The 23,419-nt window shown below is 41.3% G+C and overlaps 1 protein-coding gene across 11 annotated transcripts in view; it reads right to left on the reverse strand.

Moving 5' to 3' along the window:
- nrxn3a (neurexin 3a) overlaps positions 1-23,419 on the reverse strand; it is a 207,503-nt gene that overhangs the window by 8,094 nt on the left and 175,990 nt on the right. For 5 of the 11 annotated variants that reach the window (XM_041954646.1, XM_041954642.1, XM_041954645.1 and 2 more), the window contains 4 exons: positions 19,519-19,700; positions 16,693-16,864; positions 2,857-3,164; positions 1,953-2,034 (listed from right to left, as the gene is read on the reverse strand). In XM_041954646.1, the coding sequence (XP_041810580.1) occupies positions 1,953-2,034; positions 2,857-3,164; positions 16,693-16,864; positions 19,519-19,700 (744 nt within the window). Of the gene's footprint in view, positions 1-1,943; positions 2,035-2,856; positions 3,165-5,346; positions 5,437-16,692; positions 16,865-19,518; positions 19,701-23,419 lie in introns of all 11 variants that reach the window. The other 6 variants (XM_041954640.1, XM_041954638.1, XM_041954635.1 and 3 more) reach the window with 3 other exon arrangements.

The raw sequence follows: 23,419 nt of genomic DNA on the forward strand, positions 1-23,419 counted from the left end.
TAAAGGGAAAAGTATTAGAATTTGTGGCAAAATAAATGTTTTTATGCCATCTACACCGAAATATGTTCAAATACACTACAGCATCAGCGAGGACACTGGGAGTAGAAGGACCAAACCAAGAAGGTAGAATGGTTTTAAAATACTTCCATCTTCTGTTAGTTACATATGAAACTTTCTTTGTTCAGGATGAAAAAGTAGATGGCAAGAAAATATATTTTTTTGCCTTTTTATTTGCTTTGAAAACAGAAATAGGAATGTTTTCATTGAAAGCCACAGGGTACAAAGCCACATGGTAAGCCAGAATATATGTGGAAACAATTATCACCCACCAAAACGTCATGCCACACATGATGAGGCCAAAATACAAGAATGTGTTTGTGCATAATTGACGAATAGACGGGAATGTCTCGATAACAAAATTTTGAAAAGACAAAACAAAACAGGAAAAAGCATTGGTTACCAAAATGATTGAGGAAAATAAATTTCAAATCAAAGCATGCGGCTGTCAGCGTCAAAGTGATGTTGGGTTAGAATGTTGTGAATTTCTGTGTAAAAACATGATTGGATGACTGGGGCCCTGTCTTTGTCTTTCTTCACAAATCCCCATGAATCTCAGGCTACACAGCACAGCTTTAAACCCATTTACACCACAGCCTTTCACATACTCTTTGAAAAAATTTGGGAATGACCTTTAAGAGGAGAATCTAATGATGGTCAGCAGAATAGCACTGAAATCCTCACCAATCATGGGCCTCAATGTTACCATTAGCATTTACACCGCAAACATTCCACCTGAGAGATATCACAATTTGATGTTAATGTTCATGTTATTTTCTTTCTTTCTCAAACTACGACCACCCAGCTTTTAATTTGCAGAATAACTCATTTCATAGATCATTTTAGATGCAAATAATCTTGAAGTCTAGTTGTACTTTGTATAATATCCTATAATATATCCTATAATGTTCTATATACTCTGTAAAAGACTGAGGAGAGGAGAGTTTTTACAGGTATTGGACAGTTTGTCTTTATGCCATTTACACCCAACAGCAGATACTTAGTGCATTAATGGAGGGGGTGATGGTCAGTTCAATTTCCTCCAAAAATTGTTTCTAAAATATGGAAATTCCCAAATTCTTTCAAACTGATTCTCTCAGTTACCACAATGGTTAAACATTTTAGAATTTTAAATATTTAGATACAAAAAAGACAGAATAACACCTAAAAGCAAAAGAATGACCCAAAAAAAGGAAAAACTTGTACACAGAAATTCAATGATATCTGTTCTATTACATGTACCAACGCAAGCCTCTGAATATGGAAAAAGACAAATGAAAACAAAAAGTAAAACACACCACTGTAGTTGAGAGAACACACTGCATTTTAGCAGAAAACAATAGTTGAAATGTGTTGTTTCAAAAGGAAACTCAGTGGAGCAGTGAATGGCAGGAGCAGTGGACTCAAACACAGTATGGTACATTTTGCAGCATCAGCGCAGTGAACATGGTGCACAATCATACAAATTTTGCACATTTTTGATGCCATGTACTAACCCTTATTACCCCTCTCAGCAGACAAAATTTGTATGCACAAGTATTGGCGACCATGTTAACCACTTTGAAAGACCCCATGTGGAAGTGTAGCTCATGATATTAATGGCCGTCTGTGTTACTGTTGTCAACTAGCAACGTACTAAATGAGATTCTGTATGACTGATGAACCAGTTCAAATATTTTCAATTTGAATTTGAACTTTGCATTAACAATCCAGCTTTCCCTGGATTGGGTAATGTGTGGTGCAGCCTGCTATAATCACTGTTACTACATTGGCTGTTTTATGAAGTTACACTTGTCTAACCATGGGGGTGTGATGCCTTGAGGATACCGTGATCCTCTGGTGCAGATGAGTGAAAGCACAAAGAGAGCAAGCAAACGCAAACTAACCTAGCCCACCTGCATGGCTAGTTTCACACTCCTCCAGGTCTTCGTCATCGCTCGAACACTCTGCAGATGACACAATGTCATCTGCTGTGTGCTTCGTGGGAAGAACGTCGGTCATCAGAGGTCACAGCCACAGCAAACACAAAGGAGACACACAAAGATAAGAGAAAATATACAAAAAAAGGTTAGAAGCTGAGACTAAAAGTTCATTTTTGACCTTGAACACATTAGTTTAACAAAACAATCTTAACTCAAAGTTCACTTTATGCCATTTTTTTTTCAGAGCTTTCAACTGCATTTCATTCTGTCTCATATTTGATGCAAGTTCACTCAGTTGTCATGGAGATGGCTCAGGTTTCATCATGAGACGTATGGAACTTGGATTATATGATAACAGAACATCCCATGAGTGGAGATAATCAGCCTCTGTCTCTGTCCCTGCTCAAAGACAGTCTCTGGTGTCAGATGTGATCTGACACATGTGCACCTTGATCTTTGTCTCGTCTTGCACTGTCCCGATTGATGACCTTTGACCTCTTCCCACTAGATGCTGTGTTCAAGCATCCTCTTAGTTTCCCCTAAGTTTATTTGTTTTGTAGCAAGTCATACAAAACCATGAAGGATATACAAATCGAAACAAAGAAAAGAAAAGAAAAGAAAAGATAAAAAAGAATTCATCATCATCATTCATCATTGTCATCATCATTTGATGATGACAATGATGAATGCTCCAATCAACTTCAAGCATGAACTCAAACCATCTGTTGCAACATGCGAGTGAACATATATAACATGTCCTGTTCATTAGTATTTCTTTGTTTTACTTTCACTAATTATTAGTGCATTTTTTTTCTTCAGTACATACGATGAGTATGTTTTCTGTCACATGTGTAACTCAATGGAAGTCTCTCCATACCTGTACAGTTGAGGAGGATCTGTGTTTCCGTGTGGTAGTGGTGGACATCATGGTGGTAGTCTCAATGAAGTTAGTGGACATCTCTGGAGGCATGGCCGTGGTCCTGGCTGAGCCTGCTACACTGGGCACATCGCCTACCAACCTCACACTGCCATTAATCTTGATGTTGGGGCTGCCCTCAGCAGCCATGTTCAACACCTTGAGGCCATTGTAATAAAGGCCTGACAGCTGACCCTGAAAGGGCCTGCTGCGATCACTACCACCAATTGCGACTGTTGCTTGGGTGTTGAAAATTGTTAGCTGCCGTCCTAGAGGAGATATCCAAACGTAAGATATTTTTAACAGGGAAAAGCACCTTTTAATATAACCTCGTAGCTGCTCTATTCATTCACAACAAGACAAAGAGCCATATTTTGTGGTGCCTCAACGACCAGTGCTTCAACAATTTGGCATTTTCCTGAGCTTGATTTTTTTTTGCCTGACATTGCAGTATTTTGTTGCCTTATACAGTGATCACTTGGTGGGAGGCAAGGCACAAAGAGGTGGGAGGGTCATTCACATGAGGCAGTGAGTTGTTAGTATTTTTGTGGAAATTTGTTCTGTCCTGTGGTGAGTTCACACAAAACATTAAGCAAATTTTTCATTTACAAAGTGCAAAAATTCTGAATGACGCAATGCAAATATGCAAAATTTCCATTTTTGGCATAAGTTAAAATAATTCGTCTTGAGCGAAAACTTTGCACCTATGTGGGGCTTTGCTGTGTGTTGTGTTGCTGCACAGAGCTTTTGCTTGCTTACAGGTAGCTGCTGAGAGCTTCTGGAGGAATAAACGCCCAGAGTCGCTCCAGATTCTGCTCTGACCTGGTGCCCTTTTCTGGCAGAAGGCTAGCTCCCAGTTTATTTCACACACACACAAACACACACAAACACACACACACAAACACAAACGCAAACACACCCCCAGGCAGTTGGTGCCTGCCGTTTCTTGCTAGTTTACAGCTAATGTACAGGTATTGACTGCGTGGGACAAATAAACAGGCGGGTTGATCATTTGTGTTTATGATCCTGAGGTCAACCTTGTGCGAGTAACACAAGGTGAACACTCATTTTGCTTTCTGTGTGAACACACCATTAGACAGGGAAATGGGAACTGAAGTCTGTTTCTGTGCAATGTCACTTCACTCTGAATTTAGTGATTTTATCAAGACCAGTAAACGAAATACTTGTGGCAAAGAATAATGCTTGAAATGTATATTGTATTACAATATTGTATATTGTATATGTATGTATAATATTTTTTATCAAACACTCTCCATCCAGTAGATGCATTTAAATCTGTGTAAAAAAAACAACCAGTATCTGTTGCCCACAGCTGCTTAAATCCCTGCAGCCATCTGGAGGCAGCAGTACAGATATGATGATAATGCTTCTGCCTCCAATTTGAGAAGTGCTGCAGCACCATTACACATGGCTGTCCACTGTGTTTACCTTGATTTAATCACCAACAAATGACACCAGGCTGCGACAAAATAGTGTCAGACGCCTCTTGATGCATCGGACTGGTCCGTAAGAGCTCTTGATTCTGTGTATTATTGCCTCTTTCCATCTTTTTTTTAATTTAATTTACAAACGTTGTTGTGTGATCAGTGATGATATGATGTGAACATTTACAGCGTGACGTACAGTAGAATTATGGATGAAGTAGCATCGGATTAACGCAAGCCTATAATTAGAATATAAAATATACTAATAAACAGTTAAACCCACACCATTGAATTTGTTGTGTTATTTTTGATACTCCAAAACCAGTGATGTGACTGGCTGAGAGTGTAGTTATTGATCATCACACCCAGCCTTTTGGCATTTTGCACTGCTAGACATACTGGAACCAAAATCTCTGGTTAGCTTTAAGGCGGCCACACAGTCTGTGTACCCGAGACCGGCCGCTTTGCACTGGTCGTTGAACTTGCACGATTAAAATAGGACTCTTGAAATTAACAGCCATGCCAGCAGGTACATCAATACATATGTATAACACGAGATTTCTTCTGAAATCATCACTATAGCTTCTTAATTCTATCATATGTTAATTATTTTACAGTTTATTGGTTAATTTATTTAATAATTTAGTTCCTCAGTTATGTATTCAAAATGTTTAGCCATGTAAAGTTGCATGCATTGGTTTACATTATGTTCATGCTAGTGGCACTAAGTTTAATGTTATTTATTAGAAATGGAAAGCATCACTTTGGTCAGAGAACTTGAAAAGAAAGCTTGTATGAATATGTATCTTCAAAGCTGAAAGCATCACAGAAAAAATTCCCCCAAAATGTTCATTGTTTTGGAAAATTAATTTCAAATTCATTTACGCCCTAAATAGAGACAATGAGCAAACAACCCATCTTCTCATAGAAGCGCAGACAGGGTTTTTCACATTATATCAGTATAATGAACACACATAAGCAGAGAAACATGTTTGTTTGAAATTACCTTTCTCTTGTAGCCACTCTTCTACTGGTCTGGCGTATTTGAAAGGAATTTTCTTATTGGCCATTTGATAGCGTTCAATGTCGCTGTTCCCTTTAAAGTTTAAGAAGACATTTATAAAGGCATTTATTGATCATCAGCATCATGTCACCTGGAACAAATACCACTTTCCTTATAATATTTACAATATGTTTAAATGATTTTATCTGAAGATTACAATTTTCTTAAACTTGTTTTAACTCCAGCATAACTGGGGCTCATTATTTTTACTTTGTATACAAAAACAAAGACCAAAAAACAGCCCATCTGTGTATTGATATGCACTGATGTCACTATACCGCATTGCTCTCCACAGAGTGACGTAGCAAACGCTAAGCTGCTACGAATGGGTGGTGCTGTTCTACTCTCTCGACATAACAACCAACAACAACAAATATGAGCTCTGAGCATGACTAAATTGATTTAAAAGTTGTTTTAAAAATATGAAGCATCTGTAACTTGACTATAGTTTGCATGTATCACAAGATTCAGAATGGGTTACCAGCTAAACTTTTCTGACCTTTAATCGGTAAAACAGGACATGGCACCACACAATACACAGCACATAAAAGTAGAGCTGAACATTGTTTACAGTATTTGCATTTATGGAACTGAGAGTGAAAACTGCATGGAGCAACAAATGAAGATCTGAAATGTGGATTCCACATCATACAGCTGATGTGTAAAATCTGTCTGGATGGTTCAGAGCTCACCCAGTACACTGCTATACCATGACTCGGTTCTACATTACAGGTAGTATGTCAAATGATACAGTAAAAATGTCATCTTACTGTTACTATTTGTGAACATAAAACTCTCAAAATATTATTGAATACATGAAGCAGGCAAAATGTAAACATTTCGTTATTTCAAACATCACAACAAATAGGTTTGCATCTGTTCAACTTTAACGCCAATTCAAGCACTTTATTCAGGCTCTCCAGGTTAATGGCATGCCAATTCACAGACCTATTCATATTAAAGACAAAAATCCTGATGCATGACCTAAACAAATGGCTGCTCCAAAAAAAAAATGTAAACTAAAAAACAACAATGTAACAATGGGCCAACAACTGAAAATAAAATAGGCAAAGTAATTAAATTGATACAGTAAGTCTAAGCATCCCCTGTACCCAGAATAGAAGATTAAACATATAAGGATGATACTACTGCTCTGATGAAACCTGGTGAAGGTCAAGGCGGATGACCAGCCAGCTGCATTACACCTATCTTTTAAGAGCCCACCTTGAAAAATGAAATGAACATCCCTCAAAATTCTCCAGCTGGGTCTGAATCTGTTGGTATGTTTTAAGGTTGAAGTCCCGCTATAAATAACATATTTCATGACTTGATGTTAACTTTTCTTCATCTTTTGTACAAATAATGCTTAGTTTTTGTTGTTATCAGGAAATTGTTAAATTGCCACAAATATCATTTTCAGCCAAAGCAAGTTTACACTTTACTGTTAGCAAGCTTAATTATGCAAATATGACAGGCATATACCATCATTAAGGCTAATATATTTGGCTAGTGCAAAGACTATTTGTTGATCAGATAAGGAAAGACTTATTTAATTATAATTATATTTATTCAACTACAGTCTCCATTGTAATCAGTACTCTGAAACTGACACGTTGGAGAAAATGCTGAAGACTTTTCAGTCACTACTTAAAGACTTCATGTTAACACACAGCTACTGTCACCTAGTATCATAATCTTGGTTCAAGGATATGCCTCCCTATTTTATCCCCCTCTCTTCTGTCTACAGTCTCTTTCCTACTGAAACTGAGAGTAGTCCTTAGTGTGTCATTATGACGAAAATATGACTTCATGAAACCATCGACAGTGTCTTCATTTAAACACATGGGATTTGACGGCAAGTCTCTGTTAGCAGTTTCTGTTTCACCCCCATGTCCAAACATGGACTCATAGCACTGAGCAGCAACTCCACAAAGGCTTTATATGACATCAAGATTTTGTCTGATAGTAATAATTGTATTTGTCCTGTTGGGGTATATAGGGTGTTACTGTCACCACCTGTGGACTATATGCCCAAATTGACTGTTACTCACACGCTTTCCAGTGGTTTTCTGTGATGTGTTTAAACTAAACTAAAGCTAAATCCATTGAACGGAGGAGAGAGGAAATGATGGTCTGTGCATCCAACAATTACCTTTATTCACATGTTGTGAAACAGTCTACCTAGCAAAGTTTGACAGGACTGCACATGTGAAAACTGTCACAAATAAAACAGGCTTATACTGCATCTCCCCATTCAAAGTTCAGTGTAACACACACAGTATATTATCAATTCTGAACAGTATCAATCACACATGAACCTGAAAAATAACTGTATTGTTGGTCTCCTTTTTTTCGGTTTGTACACCAGAGTACTTTATATTCCTTTTTTTTTAAATTATACTTCTAAGTTTTAATAGCAACACCAATAAACATGTTATAGAATGGAACCATTTGGACAACCATCAAATGGTGGACCATCATTCCCAGTGGAATGGGAGGAGGACTATTCTGCCCAGTTTCTTAACTTGATGGCAGTGCTTCACAGCCCACTCTGAGTGTGTCATTACAACCCTGGGTGGTGTCACATGAGCAGTCTGTGTTAGCATGGGCAGGGCTACGGAACTTCGGAGCAACAACACTGTAGTATGGTGGTGTGCAAATTTTGCCTGGTTAAGTCTCGTGGTGTGTCTGGTTGACATTTGACAAGTGCCTGTGGTTTCATCTGGTGGTGTTTTTGGAGTTTTTACCACCAACAAACATGGTGTTGAGCAGTCCAACGTCATTTACTCTCAGTGTCATTTTTGAGTGGTACTATGTAATCAATACCTAAAGCAGGAAGCCACTTTGCTTTCATAGGCCTTCTACTGTATGTGCAAGGCACAATGTTAAAAAAGGGGACCATATAGATTTAATAGAGCATGTGAGGGGTTACAGATGTTTCTTTGTGGTAATTGACAGATTCAGCAGATGGCTTGAAGCCGTTCCAAAAAAAAGGACCACATACTAATTCCAGTTCCAAAGAGGTATTCCTAAGATTTGGTTTCCTAGATACCATCAGTTCAGACAATGTCCTGCATTTGTAGCAAACATAATGAGAATAGTGCTAAGAAAAGTTAGGCATCAAACAAAGTTCGGCTGTGTTTACCATCCACAATCAAGGGGAGTGGTAGAACGAGCCAACTAAACGCTAAAAGCCAAACTGGCAAAGATAAGGGCAGATAGTGGTAAGAAGCTTAATTGGGTGGCTGCATTGCCACTTGCTCTGATGTCCATGTCATCACAAACTAACTGACAAACACATCTAATAGTGTTGTGACGTTCACAAACAAACTGGTTCTTTTGAACGGCTTGTTAACATGAACGATGGGAACCGAGTCGCCCAGCTGCGTGGTGCTTATTAGATATGCAAATAGTATCACGCCAAGTTGTGCACGCTGCCTTCACCTGAGTGCGCCAGTAACAAAAAAAAAAAAAAAAACATACCCCCCCTGCCTTGGAGAGCGGTCTAAATGAGGAGGAGGAGAGTCAGTCTATCGTCATCAACAAAATGAGCCAATTAAGGAAACAAAGCAGCATTTGGATGCACTCGTGGCAGACAGTAAGGCTGAATGCAGTATTTGTAAAAAAAATATATATATATATATTTCTTTTAAGTTCGGCTCCACAAATAATTTGCACAGACACCTGAAAACTCAACATCCAACAGTAAAAGTGGCAGAGGTGAGAAGAGAGCCAGATGACTCAGATAATAATGACAATGAAGTCTCTGAAAATGCCACCAGTCTATTGAACAGTTTGTTTGTATGTTTTGTTGTTCTGTATTATTAACAATGTTCTTGTGTGGAAATCTTTGCACTAAAAGCTGTTTTGCACAGAAATTAATTGAAGCCTGCTTTGTTTTTTAATGTTTATACATGTTGAAGTCATGGTTTACAAACATACACAGAATTTGTACAAAGGGTAATTCATGTCGCTGTCAAAGCAGAGTGATATGGCGCCACCCTGTGGAATATTTACAATTAATCCAGATCAGACTTTCAAATCTAATCCACACATGTCAAATGAGGTTATAATCAATATTCCAGAATAATTCAAACTCATATTGGTGGGATATCTAAATTCATTCCTCCCAGTGGTTATTTCCAAGATAAAACAAGTTAAGGCCACACTGCCTTCTTAAAACTTAATAAATATAAAAATGAGCCAAATGAGCCAGTTTTTTGAATAGCTCTTTGAAAGGAACGGCTCACCAAGATCCGGCTCCCCTCAAAGAGCCATAAATCCCATCTCTAACGTCTAACACCAAATGAAATGATGACTGGTAGACCAATGCCTTTACCATATCGTAGAGGACCTTATCAATGTCAAGAGCAACGTGAAAGAGAGTTGGGAGCCCACTTGCAGCATTTAACACAAATACATTAAGCTGTGTTTCAACAGACTACCCACTTTCTTTTTTAACACTTTGACGTATACCCAGTCCCCTGGTGTCACTTTCTGCAGTAGTGGCTGAATTTCTGCCTCTTGGTCCTCTATTGCAACCCAGACGTGTAGAGTGAACCCAATAGCAGCACAATACAAGCAGGTAGCAATAAACAGTCTTTAACAAATGGTGGCAGGTGGCAGGATTTGAACTCGGGTCTCCCGTGTGGCAGGCGAGCATCAGATGTCTCTCCCAGAGAACGGTCCTCAACATCCTGGACAGGTGGGCAGGAGCTGGGACCCTGCTGTCCTTCTTTGGCTGATCTCACCCCTTCCTCTATGTCCCAGGACAGTGTGGCAACCAGGCAGGATGTAGGGAGGATGGGCTCAGGTCTATCAATTGGCTCCTCTGTCCCCAAGAACTGACGGGAAAGGGTGTCGGGCTTGGCATTGCGGGACCTCGGACGGTAAGGGAGTACAAAGTTGAAGCGGGCAAAGAATAGACACCAGCAGGCCTGGCGAGAGTTCAGCCATTTAGTGGAGCATATATACTCCAAATTCTTGTGATCAGTCCAAACAAGAAATGGATCCTTGGTGCCCTCCAGCCAATGGTGCCATTCTTCTAGGGCCATTTGAACTGCCAATAGTTCCCTGTTACCAATGTTGTAATTCTTCTCAGCAGAGCACAGGTGCTGAGAGAAGGGACAGGGATGGAGCTTTTGATCCGTGCCAGAGTGCTGAGACAAGACGGCCCCACCCCAACATCGAAGGCATCCACCTCCACCACAAACTGTTGTTCAGGGTCTAGCACCTGGGGGATGGGTGATGAGGTGAACCGATCTTTGAGGGTCTGAAAGGCTGCTGCAGCTGGAGGTGACCACTGGAAGGGCACTTTGGAGGTCAGGGTGGTGAGAGGGGCTGCCACAGAGCCGTAGTTGTGAATGAAGTGGCGGTAGAAGTTGGCGAACCCCAGGAAACGCTGAAGCTTTTTGTGGTTTTCAGGAACAGGCCAGGAGGTGACATCTGAAACCTTGGCTGGGTCCATCTGGAGATTGCCTTGTGCCACAATGTTCCCCAAAAAAAAATACTGATGAGACATGGAACTCACATTTTTCTGCTTGACATACAGGGATTTCTCTAGGAGGCACTGGAGAAAGTACTGGATTTGGTGAATGTGTTGTTCCTTGGTCTGGGAGAAGATGAGTATATCATCAAGATACACAAAGACATATCGGTTGTGCATGTCACAGAGTACATCATTAATTAGTGCCTGGAAGACGGCAGTGACATTGGTGAGGCCGAATGGCATTACGAGGTATTCGTAGTGTCCAGTTGGAGTGTTGAATGCGGTCTTCCACTCATCACCTTCTCTGATGCGGACAAGGTGGTAGGCATTGCACAGGTCAAGAAAATGGTTTGGAGAAAATGGTGGCCCCCTGGAGCAGTTCAAAGGCAGTGGAGATGAGTGGCAGTGGGTAACGGTTCTTAATAGTGATTTCATTTAGTCTTCGGTAGTCGATGCAGGGTCTCAATGTCTTGTCCTTCTTCTCAACAAAGAAAAACCCTGCTCAGGCAGGGGATGAAGAAGGGCAAATGATAGCCGCTGACAGGGAGTTGTTGATGTAGGTCTCCATGGCTCTTCTCTCAGGCTCTGACAGAGAGTACAGGTGCCCTTTGGGAGGTGACGTACCAGGCAGGAGATCTATGGCACAGTCATAGGGGCGGTGTGGGGGCAGAGATGTGGCTCTGGCTTTGCTGAAGACCTGGCAGAAATCATGGTACACAGATGGCACCATGGTGAGGTCAGGTGAAACGCAGGAGCTGGAGGAGTGAAGCGGAGCCGAGGCTTACTGCAGGCACCTCTGATGGCAGGAGGAGCTCCACTCCAGAACGGCCCCAGTGACCCAGTCAATGTGAGGTTGTGAAGACGGAGCCATGGGTACCCCAGGATGAGTGGCAGGCAGGAAGTGCTCAGGATGTAGAACTGGACTGTTTCATGATGATTACCAGAAAGCAGCAGGCAAACAGGAGAGGTCTGGTGCGTGACAATGCCCAAGACACGTCCATCTAAGGCTCTAGCAGGAACCAGATGGGAAAAGGAACACGCTCGAGCCCCAGCTGAAGGACCACCTCCTCATCAATGATACAGGCGTCTGCCCCAGAGTGGATGAAAATAGCCAAGGTGTGAGGGCCATCTGGAAGGAGGAGGCGGCCTTGGAACAGTGGTCTCTGGGTTTGGGGAGGCAACAGGGCAGTTGAGCTCACCAGGGCCTCACTGACTACTGGTGAGCTCTGGCTTTTGCTGGACAGCTGGAGATGTAGTGTCCTGGTGCCCCACAATAGAGATAGAGATTGGACTTGCGGCAGCGCTCCTTTTCTTCCAGGGAAATGGAGGTGTGCATGGGCTCAAATCCCCAATCTGCTGACCCAATGAGGCAGCGTTGACTGCAACAGCACCTTCACGAGAGCGAGGTGGAAGAGAACGTTGGGTTCCCCCTTGACGCTTCTCTCATCGACGAGCCTGGACCCGAAGGTCAATGCGGATGGCTAAATCAATCCCCTCGTCCAAGGTGATGGGAGTGTCATGGGAAACCAGTTCATCTTTCATGTAGTCAGCCAAGAAAGGCATCACAGAGAGCTGAGCTGTTCCAACTGCTTTGGCTGGCTCTGGTGCGGAAATCAATGGAGTAGTCTGCCACTGTTCGTTCGCCTTGTCTCAGTCCCATCAGACTCAGAACCAAAATCCATGAAGCCAAAAACCTTGCGCAGCTCAGTAGCAAACAAGTCAAAAGAACCACGGGCCGGAGACTGCCTCTCCCACTCAGCTGTTCCCCATAGTCTGGCTCTGCCCGTCAGGTGGTTGATGACAAATGCTATCTTCGCTTGTTCAGTGGCTGTTGCAGCGCAAACAGGAGAGAACAGTTGGCGAAGAAGGGGCCACAAGTGTCTCAATCACCAACATAACACTCTGAGGTTCCCACCCGGGGCTCGGGGGAGTAGAAAAGACAGGTACAGGTGCAGGAGCAGGAGCCGAAGGTTCAGAGGAGGTGGCAAATCCAGCAGAGGGAGCAAGCTGCTAATGCTCGTCCCCAGAAGGCTGGTGGGTTTACTGGGGTGGAGACGTGAGGCAATGGTCGGAGGTGAGTCGGGTCAATAACATACATAAGTGCTGGAGAGTCAGGCATGAGAGTGAGAATACTCTGGCAAAGAGTGAGTAGAGTGGAGCTGCACATATACTGGCTTGATTGGAGATGGTGAACAGGTGACAGCAGCAGGTGAAAGCAGTGAGGCTGATGAGGGGTGTGGCTGAGCAGCAGAGCAGGACAGGGGGAGAGCAGACTGTGACACCTATATGGTTATCCTAGCAAGCCCAACCACCCTTAAAGTACAAGGTAAGATGGTTTGGTTTCTTATCAATAACTGCTGCAGAGTAAGAGATCTAAATGAGCCTGTGAGATCACTGCCCGGGCCAGTCCAGAGGAAGGTGACGCCACCTCATCAGGAAACTTGCAGCAGGATTGCAGCGATTGCAGAGACTGGCAGAGAGGAGCAGGAGAGAAAGCTTGAATCCTCTTGGTAGTGGTTCATTGGCAGCCAGACAGAGTCCAAATTGTCCAGATGAGTCAGAAAGTGTAGCACAGGAAGAGCCAGAAAGAAAAGCACAAAAGTGATTCAGGAAGTGAAGTGCACACGTCAGGATCGGCAGATGCACCTGTTCTCCACACTACCCCACCAGAATGTGATCCACTTAGTTACCTCAAATGGGACACACAAACAGGGAAACATAACACAGAACAGAGGGTTGCAGATAAGCGTCGGGATACTAGCAGTAATAGTACTACTAAGGCTACGTTGCCATGAAACCTGGAACCTAGCAATACAACACTCACCCATTCTGCATTGCTAAGAGACACAGACTACAATATGTGATCCATGTACAATTGGCCGACATGCAACTTCAACAAAAATTTGTCAACACTACAAATACGATACTACCCAACCTGGTTTTAAGGCCCCTTGACATGTATACAACCACACCAGAAGCAAAGATCCAATGTGACCAGGTGGTGGAGCATTCAAGAGCTATACACATATGACAAAGTACCACATACATCCGGAGCATGAGCCTTCCATTCATGTACCAAACATATCCACTGGCAGATGTACTTGGCTATGTGATGATGATAATGAGACTGCTCTCTAAATTACAACAGCCTTACCAATAGGGTGGAGCAGGTTGTGTGCCCCAGTAATGATTACTGAACAGGTGACAGTGCTCTGCGTAGACTCTGCACTAAAAAGAACTAGACAGAGGCAGCTGGACAAGCTGCAAGGTCCAGAGCCTTACGTTTCATGGAACCAAAAGCCACTGAATGTACCCGAAGAGTTCCATGATATATCTGAAACCTGGATTAAATCAGGCCAGGGCACTAGATAGATACCTATAGGAGGGCCTGTAATAAATACACAATACATAGCATGCAACAGTAGATGGGTCAATCATTCATGGTACAATCAACAACGTTTCTGGAATTGGACCATAAGGGCCATGGAAGGCATTGAGAGGCAGCTCCATGCCATCTCATTAATGGCAATGTAAAACCGCTTTTTCCAGTTCGCCATAAATGATTGTACAGTAATTCCTATGAGCATAGAGGAGGATGGTAACCAAACAAAACAAATGTACCGAAAATAAACTAGTAAACCAACTAAAGTCGTTTAGAGATCAACACGTCAAAAAAAATCCAATTGGAACACCAGGCCACACTGGTTGGAGAAAATATGGAATATGGAAATGGCTAGCACAACTATTTTGGTCAAAAATTCTGTCCATGATAGGAATGGTCCTTGGCACAATATTGCTGCTAACCCTAGTAACCACATGCTGTGTTTTCCCCCTCATAAGAGTAATGATGAACCGAGCTACCAAAGTAGTGGGGAACTTCTCTATCCAGGTCCAGTACTCTTTGGTCTTACACAAAGGAGCCCACCACCAGACGATGATGTTGTGAGTCAGTATGACCCATCACTATGTAATGCTGGCCGTGATAATGATGTTCTGAAGGCAATTTTGTAATGCCAGACAAATAATTGCTCAAAAAGTACAGACACAGGTGCAGACATAAAAAGCCTAAAAACCAAAGAGCAAACAATGCCAACCTTCAGCAAATACTAAAGGAATTGCCTTTCAGACCCCTCCCAATTAACAGATCAGACACATATGAACGGTATGGTAACACTTAAGTCAACTCGCCAGACTATCCTATTATGCAACCACCTTTTCACCTTTGTGTCAAACATATACATACCAATCAATGGCAATGGAAAGTGCAAAATTATGAGCTATTAAATGGTTTGATCCTACAGATATGTGAACTATACTTATGATGCAGTCGATTCATATACTTTTACTTAATTATTGACAAAAGGTAGTTTAGAAAGTGACTATATGCCTGCTCTCTGATGTCCTATCCGCATGCATGAGCAGTTGATTAGATTAGGTCACCTGCCGTTGCCCGTTATTCACAGCAGTGTTACAACAAGTACAGATCACATAAAGATGACAAATGCATTGTGATAGCAAACCAGTCACAATAATATGTTTATAGCATACTAATGACATCATTAAGTTACCCACCTTGTGTTGTCATGAAGGTGTTACTCACATGTACTTGTATTAGGTTTGACCATGTATTTTTATCATCACATTTGCTTAGTTGCAAATTAGGACCACTGGTTGGTCATTAACGCTGCATTAGCATCTGCTTGCACAATAGGATCACTGGTTGATCATTAGGGCGTTACACGTATATGCTCCATAATTGTTGTATTACTTTTGTGTCACATAATTATGAGACACCAGTAGAACCAATTAAGGCAAGACAGCTAATGCACTGGGGGTGTTTTGGGAGTCATCAGATTCCAGTATACACCAGGCCAAAGAAGGTAAAAAAAAAATTGAGAATGGGGACGCGGCATAACTATGTGCATATGCCCCCAGTTGTAGTATAAAAGATGATGTTGCAACAAGGAAAATCAGTCTGTTCTGCAGAGCATACTCTGGCTTTGTGATCTGTAAAGAGATTAAGGTTCTCTGGACCCAACTCTTCCCTGGACTCTGACATTTATTTCAGACTCTGGGTTTTTTCCTGAAGGGAACCTGACCTCTTCTTAAACTTAGAATCCACAGCTAAAGTGAAAGAGTTTTTACTTAGAAATAAGACAGTCAGACTTAATCAGAACCAGATCCAGTCAGAAGCTTTTAAGGGAAAGTCTGCTGTCCAGATATATGGTGCAAATCATAATGCAGGGCAGTTCACCGTAACAAGACTCTCATAAATGACCTACCTATCACCTATCAAACTTCCAATTTCAAATGAAATCCCAGCCTGGATAACACAACTGAATATTGCAATCATTGTGGCGAGGTGTGAAGCAGTCTGATCGCTGTAAACATATAAACACTCTGGTGACACTTGTGCATAATGCTACATGGTGGATGCCCCGGTACTGCTTGAGGGCTACGTAAATTGGTAATGTGCTTTCTAACCTTTACCTCATCCACAAACACCTCGATTTCTGTGTCAATTAAGTTCAGATCACTAGTCTACAAGTTGGCTTTGACCACCAAATTCAAGGAGAGCTGTGCCAAAGGCTGGATGCTACAGTTCCTGCACGAGACCAACACAGGTCCACAAAGTTCACAATAACCCTTCAAATAGTTGATTTTAGTGGCATACTTTTACTATATATTTTAGTCTCTTAATAGCTCAAAAGAAGAATTATGATTGCCCACATGTTGGTACAGTAAATATGTAAACTAAAGATGATTAGTTGTATATTTAATGGAATAATTGGTTGTCGTACCTGTTGGGAAGTGTTCATTGATGGACCAGTTATCCACCTGCAGCGTAGCATTGCCACCATTTCTGGTAAAGCGGACAACATGATACTTCCCATCATTCACTGGGGTACTGCTCTCCTCCACACTGATGTCCACTGTGCCAATGTTGAAGGTCACTCCAATTTTGCCTTGTTGCTGAAATGAGTAAACACAATTATTCATTATAAACAAGGGAACATTGGTTTGCTTGGATCTTTTTGTTGTGGAGTAATAATTGTTCAGTAATTATTGAAAATACTACTTGATAATACTACTACTGCTGTTCACACAGCAACATTTCTGTGATTGTAAATATAGATCAGCTGTAATGTCGTAGAGATGGACATGTTGACTGTCAGGTTTCCTCCCATGGAAACACTTTGTTCTCTAGGCCACATGGGCTTGTGGTCGGAAGTTCGCCGGTTCGATGCCCCCACCGGACCGGCAGAAAAATGTGGGTGTGGTGGAGTATTCTGTCCCCCTCCATCAGCTGCTTGATGTGCCCTAGTGAAAAGCTCCAACATTCACAAAAACTCAACCTGGGCACTTAACCCCCCCAATATGCTCCCTGGGCGCTTGATGGCTCCTTTTTTTTTTTTTTTTTATAAAAGCTAATTTAAAAAATATATGTAATTGACAGTTATCCATTGTGGAAGAAGCTGCTAAATGATAAAAAAAACTCACCAGTTCTTGAAAATTCAATACTTTGCAGCAAGACTCACAATACATTTGAACAAAGTTTCACTTTCACTCTAACCTATGGGCTATGACAACATCATAACTATTCCATCTCTCTATCTATTTTTTAAAAATATTCAAAACCAATTAACTGAAAAGGGCGGGTCCTGGTGCTCCCAAACTCTGGACATAAAAATTGTAGAAGTTTTTAAATATGTAAAAAATTGAGACTGTAGTGATAAATGCAGCATTTAAACTCAGAATGTGACCAGGTTTAGTTTTTGTGAATGCTGAAGCTTTTCACTACATTAAATGTAAGACATTGTCTTATTTAGTGACAAACTGGTATACTGACTGTATCTCTATGAAGTACACTGATGTTGTTTTGTCCACCAATGATTGTTAAGGTTTCCCCAAATGTTCTCCACACCCAGCTCTAATTGCTGCCCTCTGTTTGGCCTTGGCTGCAGGCCGGGTAGACAGCAATTTCCGTAACTGCATCCAAGTTGACTTTCAATCTGCATTATGTCTCTTTACCACATTACTTTCTTTGTGGGGTAGTGTGTTGCTGATTCCACTATTTTTGCATTACTTTCAATAAAATAACAGTATGACTAGCATTATATTTGGTTATATATCACAGTTATACTATTGTTTGTGTTAATAACGCTATTGCTACTATAGCCTTGGCATAAACTGGTCTCTATCTATGATTGATCTATTATCTTATGATTGGTTTTGACAGGAATTTTGCTGAGAAGCTTAAACATATTTTTCCAAACTGACTGTATAGATTTAGTCTTTGTAACGTCACCCATAGATTTTTGAGGAGCCATTGTGAAGGCTCAGTGACAGCACCGCCATCTTGGTACTACCTGACTCCTGACTGCTCAAGACCTAGTGGCTAGCTGTCACTCAGTGCCCAGGCCCACAGTTGTGCATAACTTTAAGCCTTAATATAATTTAAATAAGTGAGTTCTACAAAAATTTGCCCTCTGTACAGTTGTCATGAACAGGGAAAATAGCAAGAGACCAAAACCATTTTTTGTACTAAGCTGTAAACATCTTTATTTCTGCTGTTAAATTGGGCATTTTAATGTTCGGGTCTCTGGAGATTTTTGGTTTTGGAACCAGCCTCAAGTTGCAATTCAAGCAACTGCAGTTTTGACTTCATTTTTTAAAAAATCTCTGCAGCTGCATGCACTGGCTCCATGCAGGCTCACGTTTCAGCCATGTCTTTGGGCGTAACCTTGTACAAGTCTATTGTTTGGACCACACATGTAAACATGGGGTTGATGCCTAATTAGAAGGCACTGACTAAATATATTTGCCTACATTTTGCAACCTTGGTGGAACAGAGTGTGCTGTATAGAGCCACAGACACAAGCACGCACACATCTTTTGCACCAAGTTTGCTGAAAGTTGATGCTACAGCGACAGTCCACATTTCCCATCATGCCATGCTGGACGGAGCAGTTTGTTAAGTTTTACTATTCCTGTTAACAATACTGTTTGTACAATAGGGCTTGTAATGTGTCTATTGAGAACGTTGTGGTTTATTTAACTGTCATTTTTGTGCAGTTTTATGATATTACCCATGTAACAGATGGTGGTTTCTTGACCCAAAACGTATTATTTATTTACAGTGGAGATTTAATTTACTGTATTAAGCACCACTGAGAGGTTGACATTGCTGGGAAAAAAGCCCAGGAAATGGTAACCAAATTTTGGTTTTGTGGGAACTGTGAAGGTAGCACATCCCCTGAAGTGGCAACCCAATTGCCAGAATAAAGGTTGGCATGGCACATTTCTGCAAACGGATATACTGAAACTTTATTTTTCCTCAGGTTCAAAGTTAATATTTCTTTAAGTTTCAGTTTTATGTTGTGGCAGAACTGTGGTTAAATTCTGGTTAGAATCCTCATCAGGTCCAGACACTGCTTAGCTACGTGTTTCTCTCCTTCCACTTTTGGTTACTTGACCACTTCTCTTTGCTACACTTCAGAATGGCTGACAGTGAAACACACTGACTGTCTCAGCATCAGGTGCATCAACTGTAAATGTAGAGTAGTTAGAAAAAAAAAAAAAAGACAGCAAAAACATAAATGTGCAGAATGTATGTGAGAACTTACTATGTGCAGCATGAGGTAGTCACCCAGACCGGGCGCGCTGTCAATCCTGACCAGGATGCCATCTTTCAGGGAAGTGCTGAAGCCGACGGTCAGTCTGTCGGTTCTGGTACTGGGTCTCTCATTGGCTGGCCACTTGAATGTAATGAGGCCTCCTCCTTTGCCAAAGATGTATGTTGTCCCAGCTAAACAGAGCAGGAGGAGGAAGTATGAACAATAAGCCTATCTCTAAATTACAACAACAACCACATCCTGACTCTAAATGTACACTGAGTGGAGGGCAATATACTGGCTATTAGTGCTGCTGGTCAAGTTGATGATGTCATGTACAGGTAATGTGGCCATCATGTTCACCAGGGGTGGGGAACCTCTGGCTGCCGGGCTGCATATGGCTCACAAGGCAATTCAAAAACACAAAAAAGCAATTCAGAACTACAAAATAATTCTTTCAACAGCATTTTTTTCAATGATAAAAGAAAATCACATAAAATAGTAGACTAACATGTACTTCTGAGTGATCTCTGAACATGGTATCATGTCAATGCATCAGTGTCACACTTTCCAGGTGACATGGACAAACATTTTTTTTAAGTCAAAGGCAAGCCAGTGTGCCCAAATTTGTTTGTTTGTTTTTTCTGACAATGAGACATTTATCTTATTATTCATCTACACCGGTAACAGAAGCACACTAGGAATCCAGGGGACTGTGGTTGTTTCTAAGGTATAACTTCAGCTACAGTCAAAATGCATTGGTCATATTTCAAGCAACCTTTAATGCAAGACGGAGAAATACACATAAACCCATGAGTTCCCAACCTGGCCACTTCATTGTATTATGTAGTGGTATTAATAATTATTAAAGCAAAATAGTGTAATTTATGTTGGTAAAAATTATAATCAACATAATTTAAACTTTGCATGGAGCTTGAACTTTGCTATAGCTCCATGAGATATGAAATGCCATGGTCTTTGCTTGTGATCTGTCTGCTGAGAACAGCCTCATGGAAGTGATATTTAACAACTACCAAGCCTGCTCCGACCAAATCCCAACAGAGGCTCCCTCTTTAAATAAGGTTGAAAGATAAATTTCACAGAAGGCGAGTGGTCATCTATGCTGTCACAAGTGTACAGCTTATCAATTTAACCCTCTTCCAAACAGCCACTCAAAATGTATGACCCAACAGTTCCCTCATGAGCAAGCACTTGGTGACAGTGGCGAGGAAAAACTTCCTTTTAGGAGGCAGAAACCTCGAGCAGAACCAGGCTCTGGGTGGGCGGCCATCTGCTTCGGCCGGTTGGGTGAGAGAGAATACTCCTCTAGCAAGTAAATGAATCCTGTTAAACTGATAGCATGTCTTCCCCACGACAATTAAGCACTTCATCAGGGATACCTCGAGGTTCTTGAACTTACAGATGATGACATTTGCTATTAATGACAGATTCTGTGAGGCAGAAGCCTTTTATGACATACAGTACTTGGCTAACTGGTTGTTGATGTTTTCATCTTTAGTCAAATCAATTCTGTAACCAATTCTGTCTATCTTACCATGGTTATTGTTGTCTTTTGGATTTTTTTTTTATAACAAATGTAATTCTTATTGTTTTATTTTTGTATTAAGTCACATTTTTATTGTTTTATTTTATTTGTTATACATTTATTCATTTCCTTTTAGCAAACAGGAGTATGTTGATTATCATGTTGTTGATTCCGTATACTGAACTTATGCTCATGTTCTCTTTTAAACTTTCACAGAGAGGAACATGTTCATGTATAGCGTGATCCCTGTCTGTCATACCAGTTAGATCGTCACTGAAAATGTCCTGGAAAGCTCCTGGAAAATTATCTCTACAAAAGACTAGAAATCCTGCTTAAATCAGTGCTCCTCCTAGTTCTGACAGCAGTGATGAGAGGGAGCAACCTAAGCGCAGCCTTACCGTTCTGCTTCTCTATTAAAGAGAACTGGAACACAACATTACAGCCAAATCCCTTCTGTACACCGAAAGTCCTAACAAACTCGATCCTATGCAGAATTAATTCCCACTTCACAGAAATGAGGCAGAGGAAGAGTCTCACCGTATCTTCCCAGTGCACGCTTTGCCTCAGTATGTTTTGCACACAGCAAACATCAGGCAGACACAGCAGCTATTTGTTCATCACAGAGGGCAGTCACAACAGGTGGATCTGTCAAAACTAGTCGGTCTCACTGGCTGTGAGAGACAGACATTGTTTTTCACACAAGCTTGCAATACATTGGAAGTGGACCCTCCACAGGCGTCCAGACACAATCCCTGAGGGCCTTATGGTCCATGGCCCTCCTTGGAGGGATGATAGTGGTCGACATCATCTCTTAGATTATTAGGCTACATAGTGACTATTACAGTATCTAATGAATGTTCCACTTTTCTGCAGGCAGTGTTATGCAGAGGGAGGGTATTCTCACCCTGCCTTTTCTTTCCACACAGGGCTGACATAGTGTTATCCATGGCACAGCTGGTGCCTCCCTGCCTTATTAACCTTATTACACTCCACGTTTATGGGGGTCGTGAACTTGTACACCTTGGTGTCACATCGTAGCGCGGACAGTGTTATATTGATAGTTGTTAAAAAGGGATCTGGAATCAAACAGCCTTTGAATAAATAAATTAACAGATAAGTAAATGTATATGTGTATGTAAAGGAAACAGGCCACCAACCTCCTGATATACTCAGCCACATGTGTAAATTAAACATTTCGGTTAATTTACAACATAGGAACCTTAGAAACATCTGTTAAACCTGATATACAGTATATTTGGACTGCTTTCCTTCCACCCTCACCAACTGACTTCAATGATTTCTTCATCGAAATCATGAACCTGTATCTTAGACCTCATTTCAACTAGGCTGCTTAAAGAAATGTTACCCTAATTTGGCGCTTCTTTACTACATATGATTAACATGTCATTATCAACAGGCTATGTACCACAGTCCTATAAAGTAGTGGTCACACATCTTCTCAAAAAGCTTACTCTTGATCCATAGACCTATCTCTAACCTCCCTGTTCCGTTAAGGCAATATTATCAGGAAACGCAACTCATTGCCAGGCAGACGTTAGGCAGAAATTTTATGACCTGGCTGACCTGCAACTTTCTACTACTAAATTTTGACAAAACTGACGTTATAGTACTTGGCCCTAGTCACCTTAGAGACTCAGCATTTAAAGATAAGATCATCTGGAAGTCATTGTGCCAGCCTCCAGCACCACCATGAGGAATCTGGGAGCTTTCTTTGATCAGGATATATCCTTTAATTCCCACATACAACAGATTTGAAGGACTGCTTTATTCAGCCCTGAACATTTTAAAATCAGGCACATCCTGTCTCAAAACAGTGTAGAGAAAACATTCAATGCATTTATTACTTCCCAGCTGGATTATTGCAATTCCTTACTATCACTTTATTCCTTACTATTAATCCCGATTCTAATTCTGATTCTGATCAGGCTGCCCCGATACATGGCCAGACTCTCCGGCTAATACGGAATACTGCAGCTCATGTTCTCACAAAAACTAGGAAAAGAGATCATATTTCTCCCATACGAGTCTCCCTGCATTTGCTCCCTGTATTGCGAATACAATTTGAAATCCTTCTCCTTACCTAAAAAACCTCAAGGTGGCCAGACACGATCTTATCTTCTAGAGCTCATAGTACCCTTTTACTTTACCAGAACACCATGTTCCTTGATTACAGGCTTACTGGTGGTTCCTAAAGTCTCTAAAAGCAGAATAAGACCCAGAGCCTTTAGCTTAGTATTTACCTTTAAGAGCAGGCTTAAAACTTCCTTCTTAGATAAAGCTTACAGTTAGGGCTGGCTCAGGCTTGCCTTGTACCAGCCCCTAGTTATGCTGCTATAGTCAGCCATA

This window comes from Chelmon rostratus, chromosome 15, assembly GCF_017976325.1.
Source record: "Chelmon rostratus isolate fCheRos1 chromosome 15, fCheRos1.pri, whole genome shotgun sequence".
Lineage (NCBI taxonomy): Eukaryota > Metazoa > Chordata > Actinopteri > Chaetodontiformes > Chaetodontidae > Chelmon > Chelmon rostratus.